The sequence below is a fragment of the Drosophila mauritiana genome, chromosome 3L (genome assembly GCF_004382145.1).
Source record: "Drosophila mauritiana strain mau12 chromosome 3L, ASM438214v1, whole genome shotgun sequence".
NCBI lineage: Eukaryota > Metazoa > Arthropoda > Insecta > Diptera > Drosophilidae > Drosophila > Drosophila mauritiana.
This window is the reverse complement of record NC_046669.1, coordinates 14,508,250-14,526,211: the sequence shown is the minus strand read 5'-3', so window position 1 is coordinate 14,526,211 and position 17,962 is coordinate 14,508,250. Positions and strand designations below refer to the sequence as shown.

General features: G+C 41.2%; 1 protein-coding gene across 1 annotated transcript in view; it reads right to left on the bottom strand.

Annotated features, from left to right (window-relative positions):
- The window catches only part of LOC117140897 (echinoderm microtubule-associated protein-like CG42247), a 52,343-nt gene that overhangs the window by 25,695 nt on the left and 8,686 nt on the right, over positions 1 to 17,962 (bottom strand). Inside the window, exon 2 of the mRNA XM_033304053.1 lies at positions 12,235 to 13,291. Within this exon, the coding sequence (XP_033159944.1) occupies positions 12,235 to 13,101 (867 nt within the window). The 5' untranslated portion in view covers positions 13,102 to 13,291. The remainder of the gene's footprint in view (positions 1 to 12,234; positions 13,292 to 17,962) is intronic.

Below are 17,962 nucleotides of genomic sequence, written 5' to 3'. Positions count from 1 at the left end.
ATGCAAATTTGTTAACCGAACCGTACAGAGGTCTCCTGTTGCTCACAGGATCGGATCACCTGGCGCATGATGTAAGCGGAACTTGTCAATTCACAGAGCATAAAAATGCGGATTTCTTGAATTCATTCATATGCCACAGAATCATTTGCGCAATCTTGAAACTAAAATGCTGTCAGTCGATGGCAAATGCACACAGAATCTGTGAAACTGTGAACTGTGATGGCCTTCTCTTCATTTATTACGTATACGCACTCAAATACACTCACACACGTGCAATCGAAATGGGAAAAGGAAACTATCTGTGGCAATGCGCATAACTATGCATAATTGTTGTAAAATGTCGGAGCTCGAAAATCTGATAAATTATAACTAAAAAGTTTTTGAGTGCGCCAGCAGAATTTTAAGCAATTCCAGCCACGCCCAGCTGGGCAACAAAGGCAAATGTCCCCCGTTCCATTTGAAAGTGTAACTGAATCCCATGCAAAAGCCGAAAGTTGAAACATATTCAATTTATGACTTTAGATGAAAATTCCCCCAGCATTTAAATCACTTATGCACTTAATCAGTGCACTTAAAATGCAAGAGAAGTGCCACAGCAGAGACACTCTGACAGAAGCTATGGCAAGAAATTTGCAATCGTTGCGCAGGCACTTGTTAACAACGTTTTTTGGCCAGCCCTTAAAATTCAAAAAACGACAGCGTTACAAACTGGAATATACTTATAATATATTATAATTATAATATAATATATTTTTCTACCATTGACACATTTAAATTATATTAAATTCAATAGCTAAGTAACTGGATGCGGTGAAGGAGAAATTCGACATAAGAATGAATATTTAGAAACAAATTGCATTATAATATATAAAATGGTTGACAAAATTAAGCACTATACAAAAAAAAATATATATATTAAGAAATTTCGTTTGGGTATGATAACAAGTACCGCAATTTTTTTTTAATATCCAAAATGATCAAAAAATTTTATAAAAAGTGCCGCAAAATACTTTCATTGTCTTCATTCTTTCTCTTCTTTGCTGATCGGTGTATTGGTCGGAGTGCGTGTACGCCATTTGGTTTTAGATTGCTTTTGGGGTAGCCAAGAGAAAATGTTGACACTTTTGATTACGCAGTATAATAGTGTCCCCACCCCGAAATTCCCACTGCCACTCCCATAAGTTTCGCCTCGATCAACAATCGATATGCGAGGGAAGTGATTCGAAGTGTATATTTACATGTGAGGTCTGCAGGAATGCATTCACAGCCGACTCCTTGGCCCAGAAATCACGTAGGGTCGCCTTCTCCGGCGACTCCCTCTGCGGATAAGCGGTCATCTCCGTTGTGGTCGATTCGGCGTACATCGATGTTGATTGCGATTACACTTACAATGCCAATTACACCGACACGCACACGCATACAAAGGCGGGCGCACTCGGACTACTTAGCCTAGTTTTGGACAATATATATATTTTTTTGGCTATACCACCACACGCCTTGACTCGGATTTGGAAACAAATGAATTTAGAGCACGTGACAATTTGCGCCTTGATTTATGCGCCAAGGTTTTCTCGACGCTTATTTATGCTATATTTATTTTCGGGCGTAATTTGAATAATACGTCCGTATAAAAAAGCATTTATCACAGTTGATATAATTAATGTCACTTGCACAACAAATGTTAAATATGAATGTGCACAACTGCGTCAGCCGCCGACTCAAGGAAATATTTTCGGAAATTAAATCGCTGGCTGAACGATTTCGGGCGCGTGGGCAGAGTCCTTTCAAAAGAGGTCCTTTGGCCGGAGAGTTTTCCATGTAACCGCATTAGTCGCTGCTAGACACCAAACTGTGCCTACAGTCGTGCTGAAAAGTTTGGTCAGGCGCGTTTTCCAAACCGCAGGCCACAGCAAACAATATGACGCAAAATATTGCACCGCATACATAAACATAAGCCAAGGGGGTCGGAAAATCCAGGGGACAGGGACGGAAAATCGCTGGGTGGAGGGGCAAGGAGATGGCTGACGTAGAAGAAGAACCAGCAGCGTCTTGTCACATTGCGCCTGTATGTGTGACATGGTCTAATGGCATTTCCAAATAGCTTAGCGCAAAAACTTCATACGACCGTCACTCACTCACACAGGCGCTTTTCACAAAGACTCACTTACACTCTCTCAACTTGTCAGGCCATCAACAACGACAACAGCAACAACAACCAGAATAACACCAACGACAGGAACCCCAACGAACAGTTGCAACAACAACAGGGCAACAACAATGGCGACGTTTCAATTGCATTTCCGTTTGTACCAGTTTTCATTTCAAAACTCATAAGTTTCAGACGACATCAACGACGAGGACGTGACCAGCGGGCTCGTCCTCTTCGCCTAGCCACTTCTTCTTCTTACACTTGAAAAAATATCCTACGAATATTTAAGGAATTCATTATTTTTGTCAATGAGTTTTCCAAGCTATATATTCCAATATAACACCTAAAGTAAAATCTTCAAAATTCATAACTCAAATCACAAAAATGTGATTGATTTGATAACTGATTTTTCATTTTAATTTTATATTTCGGGTAAATTAAATTATATAGTACAATTATTTAGTTCCTGTAAATTGATTTCACTGCATCGAAGGGAACACACTGCGGTTGGGAGCGCGGGACAACTGTTTGCAAATTCTAAAAAGTTTTCAATATGTTTGACGACGTGTGCCACACACAATGGGTGGAAAACACTTTTTGCTTATTTAAGCGAAGGTGGAAAATAGCGCAGTTAACTCGCAGGTAAACTAGAAAGTTTTCATTCGGAAATAATGGATGGATAAGAACAACGATTATCCAAAACCACGCACTATGCTTGTATTTAAATATCAGCATAATATTTTGAAAAGTTATTTCATTAAAAACTTGGAATATAACATTTTAATTTTTTTTATCTAACTGTTATTTTGTTTAATCACCAATGAGATAAATCAAAAAGTTAAAAAAAGGTGTAAAAATGCAGGAGGTTTTTTAAACATATTACATTTTTCTATACTTATTTGATAGCACTGCAAAAACTAACAGATAATTTAATGTTTGTAATTTTCATAAATTACATGCTCTAAATTAAGATTTTAAGCAACATTAAATTTTGATTTATTACGAATAAAAAGCTAACGGAAAAGAGCATAATTATGACACGAAAAAATAAATTATTGCCCTCGCTTAAAAGCAATCTCGATAACCTTTAATGTAATTAAATCATCCACATTTAGTTATTATTAAATCTGAGCTTAAAGTTTCTTCTTATTAAACATATATTTTTCATTATAAAGAAGCAACGTTTTTAGCCAATGTTTGACTACCCCAAAAAGTATGGTATAAAAGGTGGTCGAGTAATACCGATTTGGTGTGTTTTTTATCGGACCTACTACCATTTAGTTCCCTTGTGCAGCGGGCCAGCTCTCTCAAGTGAAAGTTGTTGTCTGAGGGAAAAACAACGGAAGTTTGCCCCTCAACCCGGAGCCCATAACCCCGCAGCCCACCGTAACCACTATCCTGGTACTTCCACTTTACCACTTGAGCCGCTTGACAACTTTCACCATTAGCGGAACAACGGACAGACAACACCAGCACACTCACTCACAATATGGCACACACAAGTCGATTTCGTAGTCAGCGCCATCAATTCGAGCTGAAGACATTCCCCAGCCGCTTTTCCAGCTTTTCCAGCCCCCACCCATAAGACCCCCTTTCTGGAGGCCTGTGTTTTATTGCTCTGTGCGCTTTGAGGGCGACAGGAATGTTTGCCGAGTGCTTTACAGCACCACGGTCCGATGGATTGAGTTGTTTTGCATAGTTTAAAGTCGAGTGACGTCAGTCACAAAATTATGAAAATATTATATCCAGTGGACTGCATTCGTAACTCCAGCAAATTCAAAAAGATGTGGGGGTGTACGAGTATAAATAATTTATTTATTCCTTTATGCCTTTTGGGGAAAAACCGTTTAGACGACTTCCCTGGCTGCGAGGAATTTGTTGTCATTTATTACAGTTGCTGCCAGTTGGCCACTTGCTTTTTTGGCAACAGCCGAGTCCGTGTTGCCAAACGTAGAGCGAATAAACAAATAGCAAAATAACCGAAAAAAATCTCAACAAATTCTAATTACTGTCATTTGGCTCTGGTCTAAGTTTTTCTCGGAGTTTGCGGCTTGGTTCTTGGCAACTTGTGCTCTGGAGCAGCATAAATTGGCTTCCGAGCAGCCAAAAAGTTCGGCGCTTCGCTCTTCTTTTGATTAAGTTAATATATTTTAATTTTGTTTTATGGTCACGGGAAGTAGTAAAAACGAGTGAAATTATTACAGCTCATTGAAAACAAAACAACAGTCGTTTACCATTTATGGACCCGTTAAAGTGGATTACTTCTGCGGCCGTTTCAATAAAGGGGGCAAATGAGTAAGAGAGCGAGTATTTTCGATGATTTAAATGGCCAATTCTAATTTCCCTCTTGTAAAAGGGGTAAGCAAATAAGTTCAACCCTTTTTATGTAGCTCACTCGATAAACTTTTATAGTTTCTCCAACGTTACTGGCACTCGGAAACCTTGCAGTTTCAACAGTTTAAACTGTCCTCGGCTATTTATTCAACACGCCGGCTCCTTGTTGTTGCTGGCGTTGCAATTAAAAACGCTGATATATGTTCTTTTTACAATTCAATAAATTTACGCAATGCTTCACTGTTGCCAGTCAACCCGGCGAACCTTCTCCATTCCCCTGGCTTTTAATGCAATATTTGTGTTCGACTGTGCGCGCTTTTTGTATACAATTTATTTTGACTCTGTGGCGCGGCGAAACGATTCAGAATCTTGCAAACCAATGACAGTTTAATTAATTGCCGCACTGTAATGCGTTTTAAATTGTCATGTTTATACAGAAAAATCCAGCGATGGCCTCTGTATTGGTCCAGCACGTCCTTTCTGCTTGTGGGCGAGTGGCAGAACAAGAGCTCACGGCATGTCCTTTCATTGCGAGTGTGTGGGTGGCTTAATGCCTGATTGTGGGACAATGAGGGAAATTGCCAGTAATAAAGCTATGGCATTATATTTTCAATGTGTGTAGAAACTATCTGTGTGTATGTATTAATTTAAATCTGTTATTCAAAATAAGCTCCTAAAAACATATATTCATCTGATATTATTTGGGTGCTAAATAAAATTGCACGAAAAAGTTGAAGTGCTCCACATGAAATCAAACATATTATTTAACCCAAACAAATTGGGAGGAATACCCTACGACTATTTAATTTTATTTTATTTTAGAAGCTCCGTTTTTTTAATAGCACATGACAGGCACATTTAATAACTCAATGCCGAAATTAACCCATGGTAGGCCATTTATGGGCATGAATGTTTGCGGGCAGTAGGATGGCTGGCTGGTAATATTGTTTTTCATTTGTGTTTCATTGTTTTCAATAATTGTTATTATTGTCCGGAGCTGTTTTTCGGTTTCAACACCTACATATTTTCATAGGAACTTGCACATGCGGTCGCTGCCGTCCCGACACCCGCAACCCGCCTCCCTTATTGCTAGTGCAATTCAATGGCCGCAAACTACAACAATGAGCCATTTAAATGTCAACCACAATGAGGATCGGGTAAACATATATATGAATATTCACATATTTATGCACCGCACTCGTGAAAATGTGTGCGTTAAGCCACGGCATGCAACTGCTCTGATTTGATAAGACGCTTATGTGCTTCGGTTGGACTAATTTATTAAAGTGCTTTATTAATGCCCTTACGAAATCCCAGCCCCAATTGCGTCGAGGCATCTGGATGCTCCTAATTGTTAGTCCTGCCCGAAGGAAAACTATAGCAGGCCAACAACAATGGCGGTCTGGGTCACATTTTCCAAGCCAATGCGCCTGCAACACGGCGAATGCGTAATATTAATAGGCGTCTTCGTAAGCAAAATTCTCTTGGCTCCCCGCCCAAGTTTCCATGGTTGTTGCTACTGCTGTTTCTGTAGCTTTTGCATTAATTGCAAAACGCCTTAAGGCTATAGACGCGTTCGAGCCCGTACATATGTCCATACATATGTAAACACATAATTATGACTACAGAGGGTTAACCAAGGACTCTTAAGGAATAAATGTTGTCGAATAATACGGATTGATGCTGATTATCGTTTGCAATAAGTCAGTGATATGGAAATTTGTATCAAAGATCAAAATATTGTATAAAATAATAAGGGAAATTTATTATCACAAAGCTAATAGTGCACAATAAATATATACGTTATATCTTTACAAGCTTAATAGTTTACACGATATTTCGTTTTATTAATATTATATACATCTTTAAAAAAAAGTGAGAGGTTTTTGTTGGTTTCTGTAACAAACTGCAAAAACTTCCCTCTGCCGTGTAGACAACATTTCCGCCTGCTGCATCTTCATTATGTGCGACCAAATTAAACACATATACGTAATACATGTTCTCAATCGAGCACGCATATTGTTCAACAATTTGGCGACTCAATTCGAACTTGACTCCAATTAGATTCGAAGGCGTGACACAAATTGTTTGTTATTGTTCCCGGCCTGAAAGCCATTTAATTATACAAGTAGTAATGTAATTTTTCAATAATCGAGTCTATCCGCAGAACGGAGCAATTATTTCGGGCCTTTTCATACGACCTGATTGGCAAACAAATTTAAATGAAAAAGTGCAAAAGGACAGAAAAAAATGGCAGCGAACAACAAATTAAGAATGCGATGAAAGGCGGCAATTAAACGGTAAAAATCCGGTGGCTGGCATGGCATTTCGCTCGGAAACTCCCCACCATCCTTCTGCCACTCCAGATTCTCGATGTGAATCCCCTGAATATCCTGATGCTGCAGCAGTTACGTGTGCCAACTGTCAATGCAATCAGTAGCCGTAATGCTGCACCGGCGGACAACTCAAAAATGTAAATCAAGCATGGCTCTGATGACGTAGTCAGAAAATCATTAAAATGAGCCCACAATGGCACCAGTAGATCCTGCCGAGAAGAGTCAGCAGCGGTCAACAATGCCAGGAAAGCAGAAAACAACAAAAAATGGCCAGTCTGTGTTTATATTTGTGTCGAGCAATTAAAAAATCATTGCAGCAGCAGCAAGCAAGCTGAAAAAGTTAAGGAGTTTCGAACTGTGGAGTGATCAGGAATAATTTCAATATATATATATATTAATTAATATACTCGTAAATATTCTATGAAGTTTTGTACAGTTTTCAATATATTTTAAGCAATGAATTTATGAAATATATATATTTTTATATTATTGTATAATTAAAATAAATAGCCGCGCTTCAAACATTTGAGCTATATACTGCTCTATAAATTTATCAAAAAATCTGGCTTGTTGCCTTTCTTAGAGTATGAATATCCGTCAGATCAAAATAATTATAAGTACATTATTTTCCAAATTTATATTCCCCTGCTCACCACTCGTTCAGTGGGTATTGAGTATAAAATCCTCTTGTAATTGTGAGGCAGACGCGTTGTACACACACAAACGCGCATTACTCATACGCCCGGTTGGCTTGCACCTTTTGTTAAATTTGCGAAGTGAATGGAGAGGTGGGGTGCAGGGCTAAAGGGTTGGGAGGGGCAAAAGGCAGCTCTGGAGGCAACTGAGATTTTGTCGTGGCGCTGTAAGTGAAAAGGATCACGACCACGCAAATGCGCAATTTATGTCGTCAGGTGCAGTCAACGGACACAGTTGTCCCGGCCCCTCATCGCCATTTAACCCCCTTTCACCTCGTCTTTACCACCACAGTCCTTACCCCACCTGTTAGCCATAGTCAACTATCTGAGCCCACACCATCGCCATCGCCATCGCCATCGCTCGCCAGCTGGTTCATCCACATTTCACATCCCTGGCGCGTGCAACACGTAAATGGCAGCGAAATTTATCAAACGCTTTATAGCCCAAAGGCAAGTTCCGAAGTTTTTGGCTTTCTGCGGTGTGGAAAAGCGATGAGGGCGGAAAACCTGGGAAATAACGCAGACGAGACGGTGGTTTGTGGGGTTTAATCTTGTTCACATGTCACTGCAGCTTGTTTGGTCATAAGTTGGCCGTCTTGGCAGGCAAAAAAAAAAAATAATTGACGTGAAATCTGGTCGCTCTCCATTCGCCTTTTGCCCACTGCCACCGCCGATTACCACCCACTGCCCACTTTATATGCAGTTAATTACAATGGCGCTGACCTTGCGTGCTGCATGCCCCGCATTTTGGCTTTTGTTCTCTTGGCATGCCGCTCACGTTTGTGCCAAAAATCTTAATTTCTTTGCGGCTCTGCGTGTCCATTTTTCTTGGCCAACCGGGTTTTGGGGTGCAGCAGGAAAAGCAAAGCAAAGGAAAGTCCTGGCCATCATTCATAATTGGCGTGCTGCACCTTTAAGGCGTATTTATGGCACAGTGGCATTATCGGTCAGCAGAATTCTGGGCACTGGGTTGGTTGCTAAATTGCACGATATATATCTAATTTCAGCGCTAAATTGGCCAGCAAGGAGAATTCAAATGGAATTTCATATTGCGGTCAAGAAAAGAGAAAGGCTTGTAAATGACATTGCAACTGCATTCAAAGGTGTGGTGGCAGAAGAACAAAATAAATTAAATAAAATACAAAATGCAGGGCGGTATTAAATCATTTCTTCATTTTCTTGAAACCAAACTTTTTGTAATATTTTTATATTTATAGCACGACACATTTTTACTTCTACCGATCAGCTTTTAAATGGAATTTTTTATGGTAGTCAAAACTGATGCTATTTTTCTCATGTGTTAAAGGGTAATATATAACAATTTTTAGTGTGTGTTTAGCATTTATGGATCTATACATTAAATGATTGAGAGCTTTAGCTTTAAATGAAATATGCTTATGTCGCCCAAGGCTAAAATAACGGTCAAAATATAGATTACAAAAGGGTTCTGTTTTGTGTTTTACATTCCTTTGGTTTTATTAAATTTACTTTGAGATTATTTTCCATCCGCTTTACGAAGAAGATGAATACCATAAACAAATTAAGAAGAATATGGAAATGAAAAATTGTTAAGGCGACAGCAACTTGAATTCCTTTCAGAGAAAGCTAACAAATTCCATTAATGCTCGTTAATCCCTTCCCCATTATTTTCGCTCGGCTCCTCGGAACAACCAAAAGCGACGTTTCCTTTTCATTGTCTGAAAATTCCTCTGTCTCAACCCACTGTTGGGCCTTCGACCTTCGCTGGATGGTTAGAAATTTAAATTTTGATTACTAACTGTGTGCACAAGCCACCCACTCCGCGTTTTTGGCGCACAACGCAGCAATTATTTGGCGGGGCAAGCTTTTGACAAGGTTAATGCAATTTGCTGCACCCAAAATCATTCAAATTTCGCGGGTCGGCGTGAGTGTCGTCACGCATGCCCGGTTGAATAATTTATCATAAATGATTTTGTAAACAGTTTTCGTCCGCTCGGCTCGGCCGCAAAATGAATTTATATTATTAGCCAGGCCAAACTGCACTTTGCGCCTGGTTCTGGCCCGATTTCTTGGCCCCTCCCGTTCGGAGTAGTACTTTGCATACATTTTTAATTTCCCTAAGTGAAACGCCACAAGTTTTCAAATTGGCCTTTTTCGCGTGAGAGCGCCCGAAGTGCCGGCTGATTTTCTATGCATTTTCCCATCTGATGAGTATATATGTGCCCGCTGCTCCATTGTTCTTTGTGGCCTTTTGTGCCACGGCGTGGAGCTGGAGCCCACGACCCCACACAACGGATCCCCTTTGGTTGCCGAAGAGAGCGCCGCTGGCTCATCATAAGTTTTGATTTCAGGCGGTGCAGCGAATGGAGCGAAGCCCTATACATAGAGAAAAAATGGGGACTTTCCTTACTTCATTGGGAATCTTTAAGGCTAAAAATCTTTGATAGAAGAGTCCTGTTCTGCAAACCGAAATTAGTATCAGGATCAAATGCATTTTCAATTCCCAGATAAAATATTCTGGAAAATTCTGAGATTTTGGATATAGTAAATACCTTACTGAGCTATACGTCACAAATACATTTATAGCCTTTTGTCCATTACGGCCAAAGTAACTATATGATTTTGACACAATTTGTTCGGCTTAATGGTTAAAGCTTCTTGACCAATAGCATTTAAATTTTAAATTAGCAATAATAGCATTTTTCTTAAATTTTAACTTTAAATTTATACCATTCTTAACCACAGCTACGTCAAGTTATAGTTATTCTTCATAAATAGTCAATTTTCAGAAATAAATTGAACAAAACCGCGAATTGCGGTTTATTTTGGCCTTGGTTTTTATTGACCGTATTTTTTGGTGAAAACCGCAAACTCTCAGTTCAATCATTTTATGTCGGTGAGTTTTTCAAAAATTTTTTAGTGTTTCAAAATCAGGTTACATACTCAGTACTTTAAATACAATATTTAAAGCACAGTAGTTCAAAAATGAAGTTGCGTATGACTTGTTATAAGAATGTCTTAATAATATTATAGTAAGCAGAAATACTATTTTTTAAAGGCTCAGAATAAGTTTAGATCTTTGAAAAAAGACAAAACAACAACAAAAAATCCAAAAATATATGTATGAATTCTGTCAATCTTGACCGAAAAAAATATCCTTGGTTGAAGTATTTTCGCAAGTGCACTCTGCATGCTCCATGCTGCGCTTTTGTTTGCTAGCCACGGGCCAGGCACAATTGCCTTTGCCGTAGCGAGTTGCAGCTGAAGTTGAGGCCGGAGTCGCAGTCGGTACTTGGTGTCCCGTAGTGGAGCCCGGAGGAGAAGTCCCAACCTGGTGGATGGCGGGTGGCGGTCTTGGGCATCCTGGCGGGATGGAATGGCTGTTTTTTTCTTTGTCTTGAGCACTGGCACATCGTGACTTTGGCTCACGCTTCGACTGCATTAGACGCATAGTCGGGGATGGCTTTTGGCTTGGTCGTTATCGATTATGGTTTGCCGCAGCGTCTCCAGCCACCCCCACTAACACCCCAACTCCCAATGCCACTCCCACTCAGCCTTATCATCATCAGCCACCCACAACGTTTGTCAAACGGAAGGTGGAAACTTTTTCAATAGTTGTTCCGGAACATGTTGGATGTGCGGACGCGTGATTGCTGCACCCGCATGATGTCTGCGATTTGTGTGGATTTTTTTTTTTTGGCCAACTGCCTCGGCCATTTGTAAAAAGAGAGGACTTTTAAGCCAACTGTTTGGATAGTATCTGATTGAAATTTTTGCGAAAGTCAACCCTTCAAATGGGTTGCTTAAAAAAATATCCTTGGGCGACGAAATTGTTTTTTGAATATCATACAATGTTTTTATGACTTGATCCCATTGTTTGTTACTTTTAAATCTTTTGTTATTAATATAATTAACTTGTATAGTAGATTTTTAGTAATTAATGTACTTTGTATATAAAAGAAATCATATTCTCCCACGAACTTTTGGATGAAAAGTTATATTTAAATCTGTTACTTTTAATTTGATTTCCTCCACCGCTTTCAGTATATTGAGGGAACTTATCGATAGACTGCCAGCTGACCATTTTGCCCCAAAGAGTTGATGTCCTTATGACTTTTTGCTGAACCAAGCTACTCTTAAGAAGAACTGCTCTCTTAGCCGTCTCAACTCTCAAGTTAGCCCACTCTCAGTCGACCATAAAGGCTAAGACCTAATTCCCGACTTGCCCTCGTCGCAGGCCAAAAGGCGTGCTAATTGTTGGCATTGTTTCTAGGGCTAGACTCCCACAACAGCGAGAGTGAGTGAATGCGAATGTGTATGTATGTGAATGAGAGCGAGAGAAAACGAAAGTGCTTGCATGCAAAAATGTGGCCCCACCGACCGACTAACCACCCACCCGCTCACTTCACCCATTTCCCCCGCAAGGACCCGCTTTTCCGAAGAAGAGGGAGCAAAACAAAGAAGCCGAAAGGAAAGCGACGCCTTTGATTTTTAGGCCAAGTGACCAAGTTTTCTCACTCCACAGCGCTGACCGCAAAAAAAACGCCAAAACCTCGTATATAGTTTTATGTATGTTATGCACACTAACACACACAACCGGCACACTCACTAAAATTATACCAAAATATTCAAATTTATATTGATTTTGCGCCTGACGTGAAAACTCTCACTTAAACTTCAAAATAATGGAAAACTTAGCTGAGCTGAATGCAGAAATGCATGCAAATAATCTGGTACTAACCTTGAAGGCCTTGAACGAGGATACGACATAGAAGGCTCCATCCTCCAGTTCATCGAGATGATATTTTCGATCTCCGTCCATGGAGAACACATATCGAGCACCCCGTGGCAAATCCATCTTGGGCGAGATCTTATCGAGAAGATTGTCCAGCGAGGTGACATCCCGCCCGGGACGATAGCGCAGCTCCACGCCCGGAAAGAATGGATCCCCATTCCGGTAGAACACCACACGGCGTGCCTTCCAATAGGAGAGATTATTATAGCGCGATGCCGCTGCACTTGAAATTTCGGGACGGGATTTGGATCGCACCAGCGGCACCACCGGCGGCTGCTCCGAGTTCTCGCTCATGTTGTCCAGATACCCGGGACTAATGGCGCGACTCTGCCGCCCACTGGTTGCACCAGTGTTCGCACCGTTCCGTTGCTGCCAATAATCCGGCACCTGCCGATCTCCACCAGCCACCTGCTCGCTGGCTGCTAAGTCCTCCTCATCATTATCGTACCGGCTGGCGTTCTGAATCCGGAAGCTGGAGGACACCGGACGCTTGGGACTCTTCGCAGGACTGCTGCGGTTGCTATCGTTGTTGCCGTTGATGTTGCTGCCGTGCTTGTTAATGTTGCTGCTGCTGCTGTGGATGCCGTTCCCGTTCCCGTTCCCGTTGTGCAGATTATCATCCAAATGGGGCTGCGTCGGTGGCGGCGAAACGTTTCCCTCGAGCGGTGCGTTCGGACTAATTTGTGGCATTGTTTGGCCGCCCAGAACGGAGTCGTTACTGCCAGCTGCCTCTCCGCCGCCATCGACCTCATCCTCGCCGGTCTGGGCCTGACTCAAGCTGGCCATATAGTCGTCGTTCTCTTCGTTGGACATCGTCCTTTCTCTTAAGAAATTGGCTCAACTTGCGTGCTCGGTTTGTTGTGGTCAAACAGAATCGCTAAGGGCAGCGTCGCGTCGACGCAAAGGAAAACTTGGAGCTCCCAAAAGGTGGGCAACTTCTTGGAGGTTTTCTTCGAGCACGCAGTCGCTGGTTGCCCAGCAAAGAACCACGTTGCTCGCCTGGCTAAAATGAAAAATGTTTGATTAGAAATTTGATTAAGCATAAGTTATTTTAAATTAAATTTTTTGATTTAAAAAAAAAAACTGCATGTCAATTCTTCATACTATTTTACAATATTAAATTAAAATATACAAAACAACATTTTTTCATAAAACATCGCATCGAACGTCACTCTCTTTATAATCTTAGGTGCCTTAAAGGTTGGAGGTAAATTATGTTGAGGAATCAATTAGTTATTAGTTATTAGTAATATTCATAATTCAAAATTGTTTATCATGTATCAACTGTGGAGAAACAATGCTAATTGTCGTTATTCCTCTTAGTTCTCTGATAGCCTTAAACATGTCAATAGATTGTAATTATCGAATATATTGTGTGTTGGTTTCCCATGTAATGTCTTCATTCATAATCCTCAAACACAGCATACATATGTCCTGGTCCTTGTTCCGCTCAAGCCCTGCACTTAGAAATATCAACTGTTAACCATATCCTCACCCTCTACGTAATTGATATGCCACGAACTCTCGATGCAATGTGTCCAATGCTCCCATTGCCCAGGGCTCTCCAGAGTTCCGCCCTCTCAGCCTGCCTGCTGCTCGACTCCCCCACTTCACAGGACTCCAAAGGATTCAATGGGCTGTCCGGCGAGCACTTGCCACTGCCTTTGTCCCAGCAAACAGACCAAAGAGCCCCACTCAACCATTCGGCGTGGGCACTACAAACATTCACACTTCTGCGGGGTCGAGGGACAGGGCTATGGGTTCTGGGTTCAGGGTTCACAGTTCAGGCGGCTCCACTCCTCTCCACTCCTCTCCACTTCTCTCCCGCTGGAGAGGCCGAAAATATCGCGTATTATTTGCCCTGCCTTGCCTTGCCTTGCATTTGGCTACCTCACACATCGATGAGGGTACACTCTGGCTCTAGGTTCAAGAACTATGCTAGTTGTATTTATATATTATTATTGCTAATAACTAACTAACAACTCACACAAATATCACTTTGCAAATTTGTTATATTTAATAACTTAATACCAAAGAAACAGGATTTTAGTTTCAAGAAAAATAGCTCTGGCGGTTTTTCCGGATTTTCCCCCAGTGCATAGAGTGGTAAGCACCGAAAAATTGCAGACGGCAGGGAACAAGCCGTCGACTCCTGGCTTAAGTGGCATTGGTCTCTTGTGTCTTTGACCACTCTGCACTCACACTCACACACAGTTCACCTACAACCATTCACACACACATCCACACAAAACGGGATACAAGTCCTTTTCACTGCATTGGAATTTCGTGTATTTTACAATTGCAACAAAAAATAAATATTTGTGGGCCAAGGGAGCTGGAATTTTCACTGGTGAGCCCTTTTACTTGATTTTTTTTATGGTTTCACCTTTTTATTTGTGGGGTGGCGGCGGGCTTGGGTTTGGATTTACCTGTTTTATGCAAATTTGTTTTTATTGCAACACGTTGCACGTTGCTTCTTCCTTTTGGTTCTCGTATTTATGGCCGTATATTTTTTCGGTTGGGGTAAAAGTGGCGCGGTGGCTTCTTTTGCGGCAATTAGGTTAATGACACTTGGGCCGGCGGTTGTTGCTTTGGGTTATTTATGCACAAACAGTTATGCCTCTCCACTTGCAACATCAGCAGCATCCACTTCCACTAATTGCCTATCAATCAGCCGCAATTGTCTCCACTTTTGGATCGGTTTTTCGGGGGAAAACGGGAAAAACACTCACTTATCGGATGGCACAAACCCATTTACTTGAATCAAATTTAATGAACTCGAAGGCGAGTTTATTAAAACATCTCTCGCGCTGGCAAGAAAGTTGGCCAAAACAAAAGTGCGAAAGTTTTGCTTACTTTCTGGCATTTACCGATGCACAAGAAGAAATTCCGTGTGGCAACTTTGCCGGTCAAAGTGTTTTTGAAGTGTGTTTCGAGCGGCGCTGCCTGCTCGCTGTTCTGCTGGTATTCCCGCAGCTTTTCCTTCTGCTGCTACTGCTGCCTTTTGTCCACTCTAAATTTCCTTGGCGACGCAGCCAATTTTCTTAGAGAGTGCCTTTCTCTTTCTACCGCCTTTCCTCGAATCGCGAATCGAATTACACGTTCGCCTGTGTGAGTGACTGACTTATGGGGCTAACTGCCCACCGCTTCCCGCCCGCTGCTCCACCACTAATTGTGCCCTGCTTAGGAAAACCGCAAGCACTCACACACAAACACACACACACTCACACAGACATGCACTCATACCAGTGCAAAGGAAAATCCAGAGGGCCATTTGCTGTGTTCTCTTGGCCGTTTGGCTTTTTCACCTTTCTCATTGCACTATTACCTGTCGACCAGTGGCGTCGTCAGGAGATTCCTTATCCTCTCCAATTATTATGTTCGCATGGGATCCAGTAGATTCCTGGCTTTGACCGATTGATTGTGGGATTGTGTCTTTGCCCGCGGCGGAGCTTCGGCCTTTAAACTGATTTCCAGGTGAGAGCTGCAGGCCAGGGAAATGCTTACCACGACACCGTAGCTTTAGCTAAAGCAGGTCCTTTTACCCCCTGTGGCTCAAAGGCTTCATGGCACTGTGGTTAGACGTTTTTGACTCTAATAAGCCGGATGGCTATTTTCTAAATTGTATAATACATATTTGATTTAGAAGTTGGTTAAAGGAAAGGCATTAATCCTTTCCAGAAAATATTACAAATTATCTTAGCCCTGGTGTATATACAATCAAGAGCGTTTGCCAACATTTGTTATGATTTTACATATATTAAAAAAATATATTTAATAAGTTCAAATCCACTAAAAGTAAGCATATACCTTAGTTGTTATTTCTGCAATAATACTTTATAGCTATTTCCTAGGCATAAAAAACAGTTTTCTCTACGATTAACTTTTACAATCGCTTGACTGGATATGGCAGCTGGATTAATGGTACGTAATTGAAACTTTATATTTATATTTTCGAAATTCCCGAACGCTGCACCACAGTACCTGGCTTCCCCTGACCAAGCACCGCCATTAACCCCACCACTTCGCTTTCAAATTCTGACTTGGGGCACGTTCCCCGAGGGGAAGTCGCAGTTTTTTGCTTATCGTGTTTATATTGTCGTCGTTGTGTGTGCTTGGGGTTTATGTTCGTGTGTTTTGTCGTCGCCTTAGTCAGCAACGTCAACGTCAACCTCACGGCTCCAGCAGCAGCACCTTCCTCATAGAGAAGGTGCTATACCCCTCGATAGAGGGGGTCCTCGAGGGGGCTGGTTATGCGCCACTCACATGCAACTACTTGGCCAAAACAATTTGTGGGTTATTTTCGCTGCTTTTGGCAGTGCTGTGAAATTTTCTGTGTCACGCTGGTCGCATGAGCAACAGTCCCCGCGAATAGTCCACTCCCACTAAGCCGCAGAAAAAAAAATCCTATTGGCGGTTGGTTGAGATTGGCTGGGGTAATGCTTTCATTTTTTCTATCGTACAATTAGGCCAAACGTTTGTGGAAATTTGTTTTTATTACAATGCTATTACTCGTAAATTGTATTGGTTGGGGGCGAGGACTCTCCGTTAATAACTTTGTGAGTTTCCTTCGCCGTACGCCCTCGCATTCCTTTAAATTAATCACATTTTTGTGTGGGCGACGCAACGTTTTGGTGAAGTTAATGTATTATTTTAATGCCATTTCCGGCTGGCTGCGTGATTTATGGATTTTCAGCCATATTTCTGTTTAATTATTTCGGCAGCTTTGTGAATTGCCACACAATTGAATCATCAGCTGAAAGTAGCTGCGTATTATCTCCGCTCCGCTAAATGGGAATTTTTTCCCATTGGCAATTTCAAAGTAATCTTCTCATGCCCCGCAGAGGTAAACTTTTAAGCTGACTTACGTAGCTTCGATCTGAAGCATCATTCTATCCAGTTTCATTTTCAATTATCTAATTTTGCCCAACAGACCCAAGCTGGCAAACAACGAACTATTAGAGGAGCCAACAGTGGAACGCCCACATCAGTTAACAACTCAAATAAGCTTCCTTTCTGTTACCAATACGACTCCTTTGTGCCTCCCACTTTAGGCCACCAATCAAAGAGCATGAGAGTGCTTAGGGACTGTGCTGGCAAATCGGACGCTTGTGGTAAAATCTTACTCTGAAATAAGTACCATATATATATATCAGCTTCTACTAGATATTATCAAGCAAAATTACCTAAATACTCTTAATTGAAAATGCCACCGAAAAAAATATCATGAAGATAATATATGGAAAATAATGTCTTAAAAGTAAAACGGAACTTTAAATGGTATTTCAGACATTATTTAAATATATTGGTATCCATTTTAAATTAGCTTTATAAAGAGGCGGAAATTTTGAAACTTAAAAGATATTTTTAAAATTTTTCTTAGCTATACAAAGATTTTTTTGCAATTTTCTTAGTTAAAGTTTATATATTTGGTTTCTGTAATGATAAAATTCTATGAATAAATACTAATGGGTTGAATATTTTTCAAAGTCATTGAACGTTTTAGTAGCTTTTTTGTAGACATCTTGCCCTCGTTTTGGATTAGATTCCAGCATCACTGGGTGAAAAGGTACCTGCCATAATGAGCTCTTTCAATGCCCCATAGAGCAGGTGGGTCGAGGTGCGGGTGGAGGAAAAGTGCAGGCTGCAGCACCTTGTTGCCGTTCGGCATTGT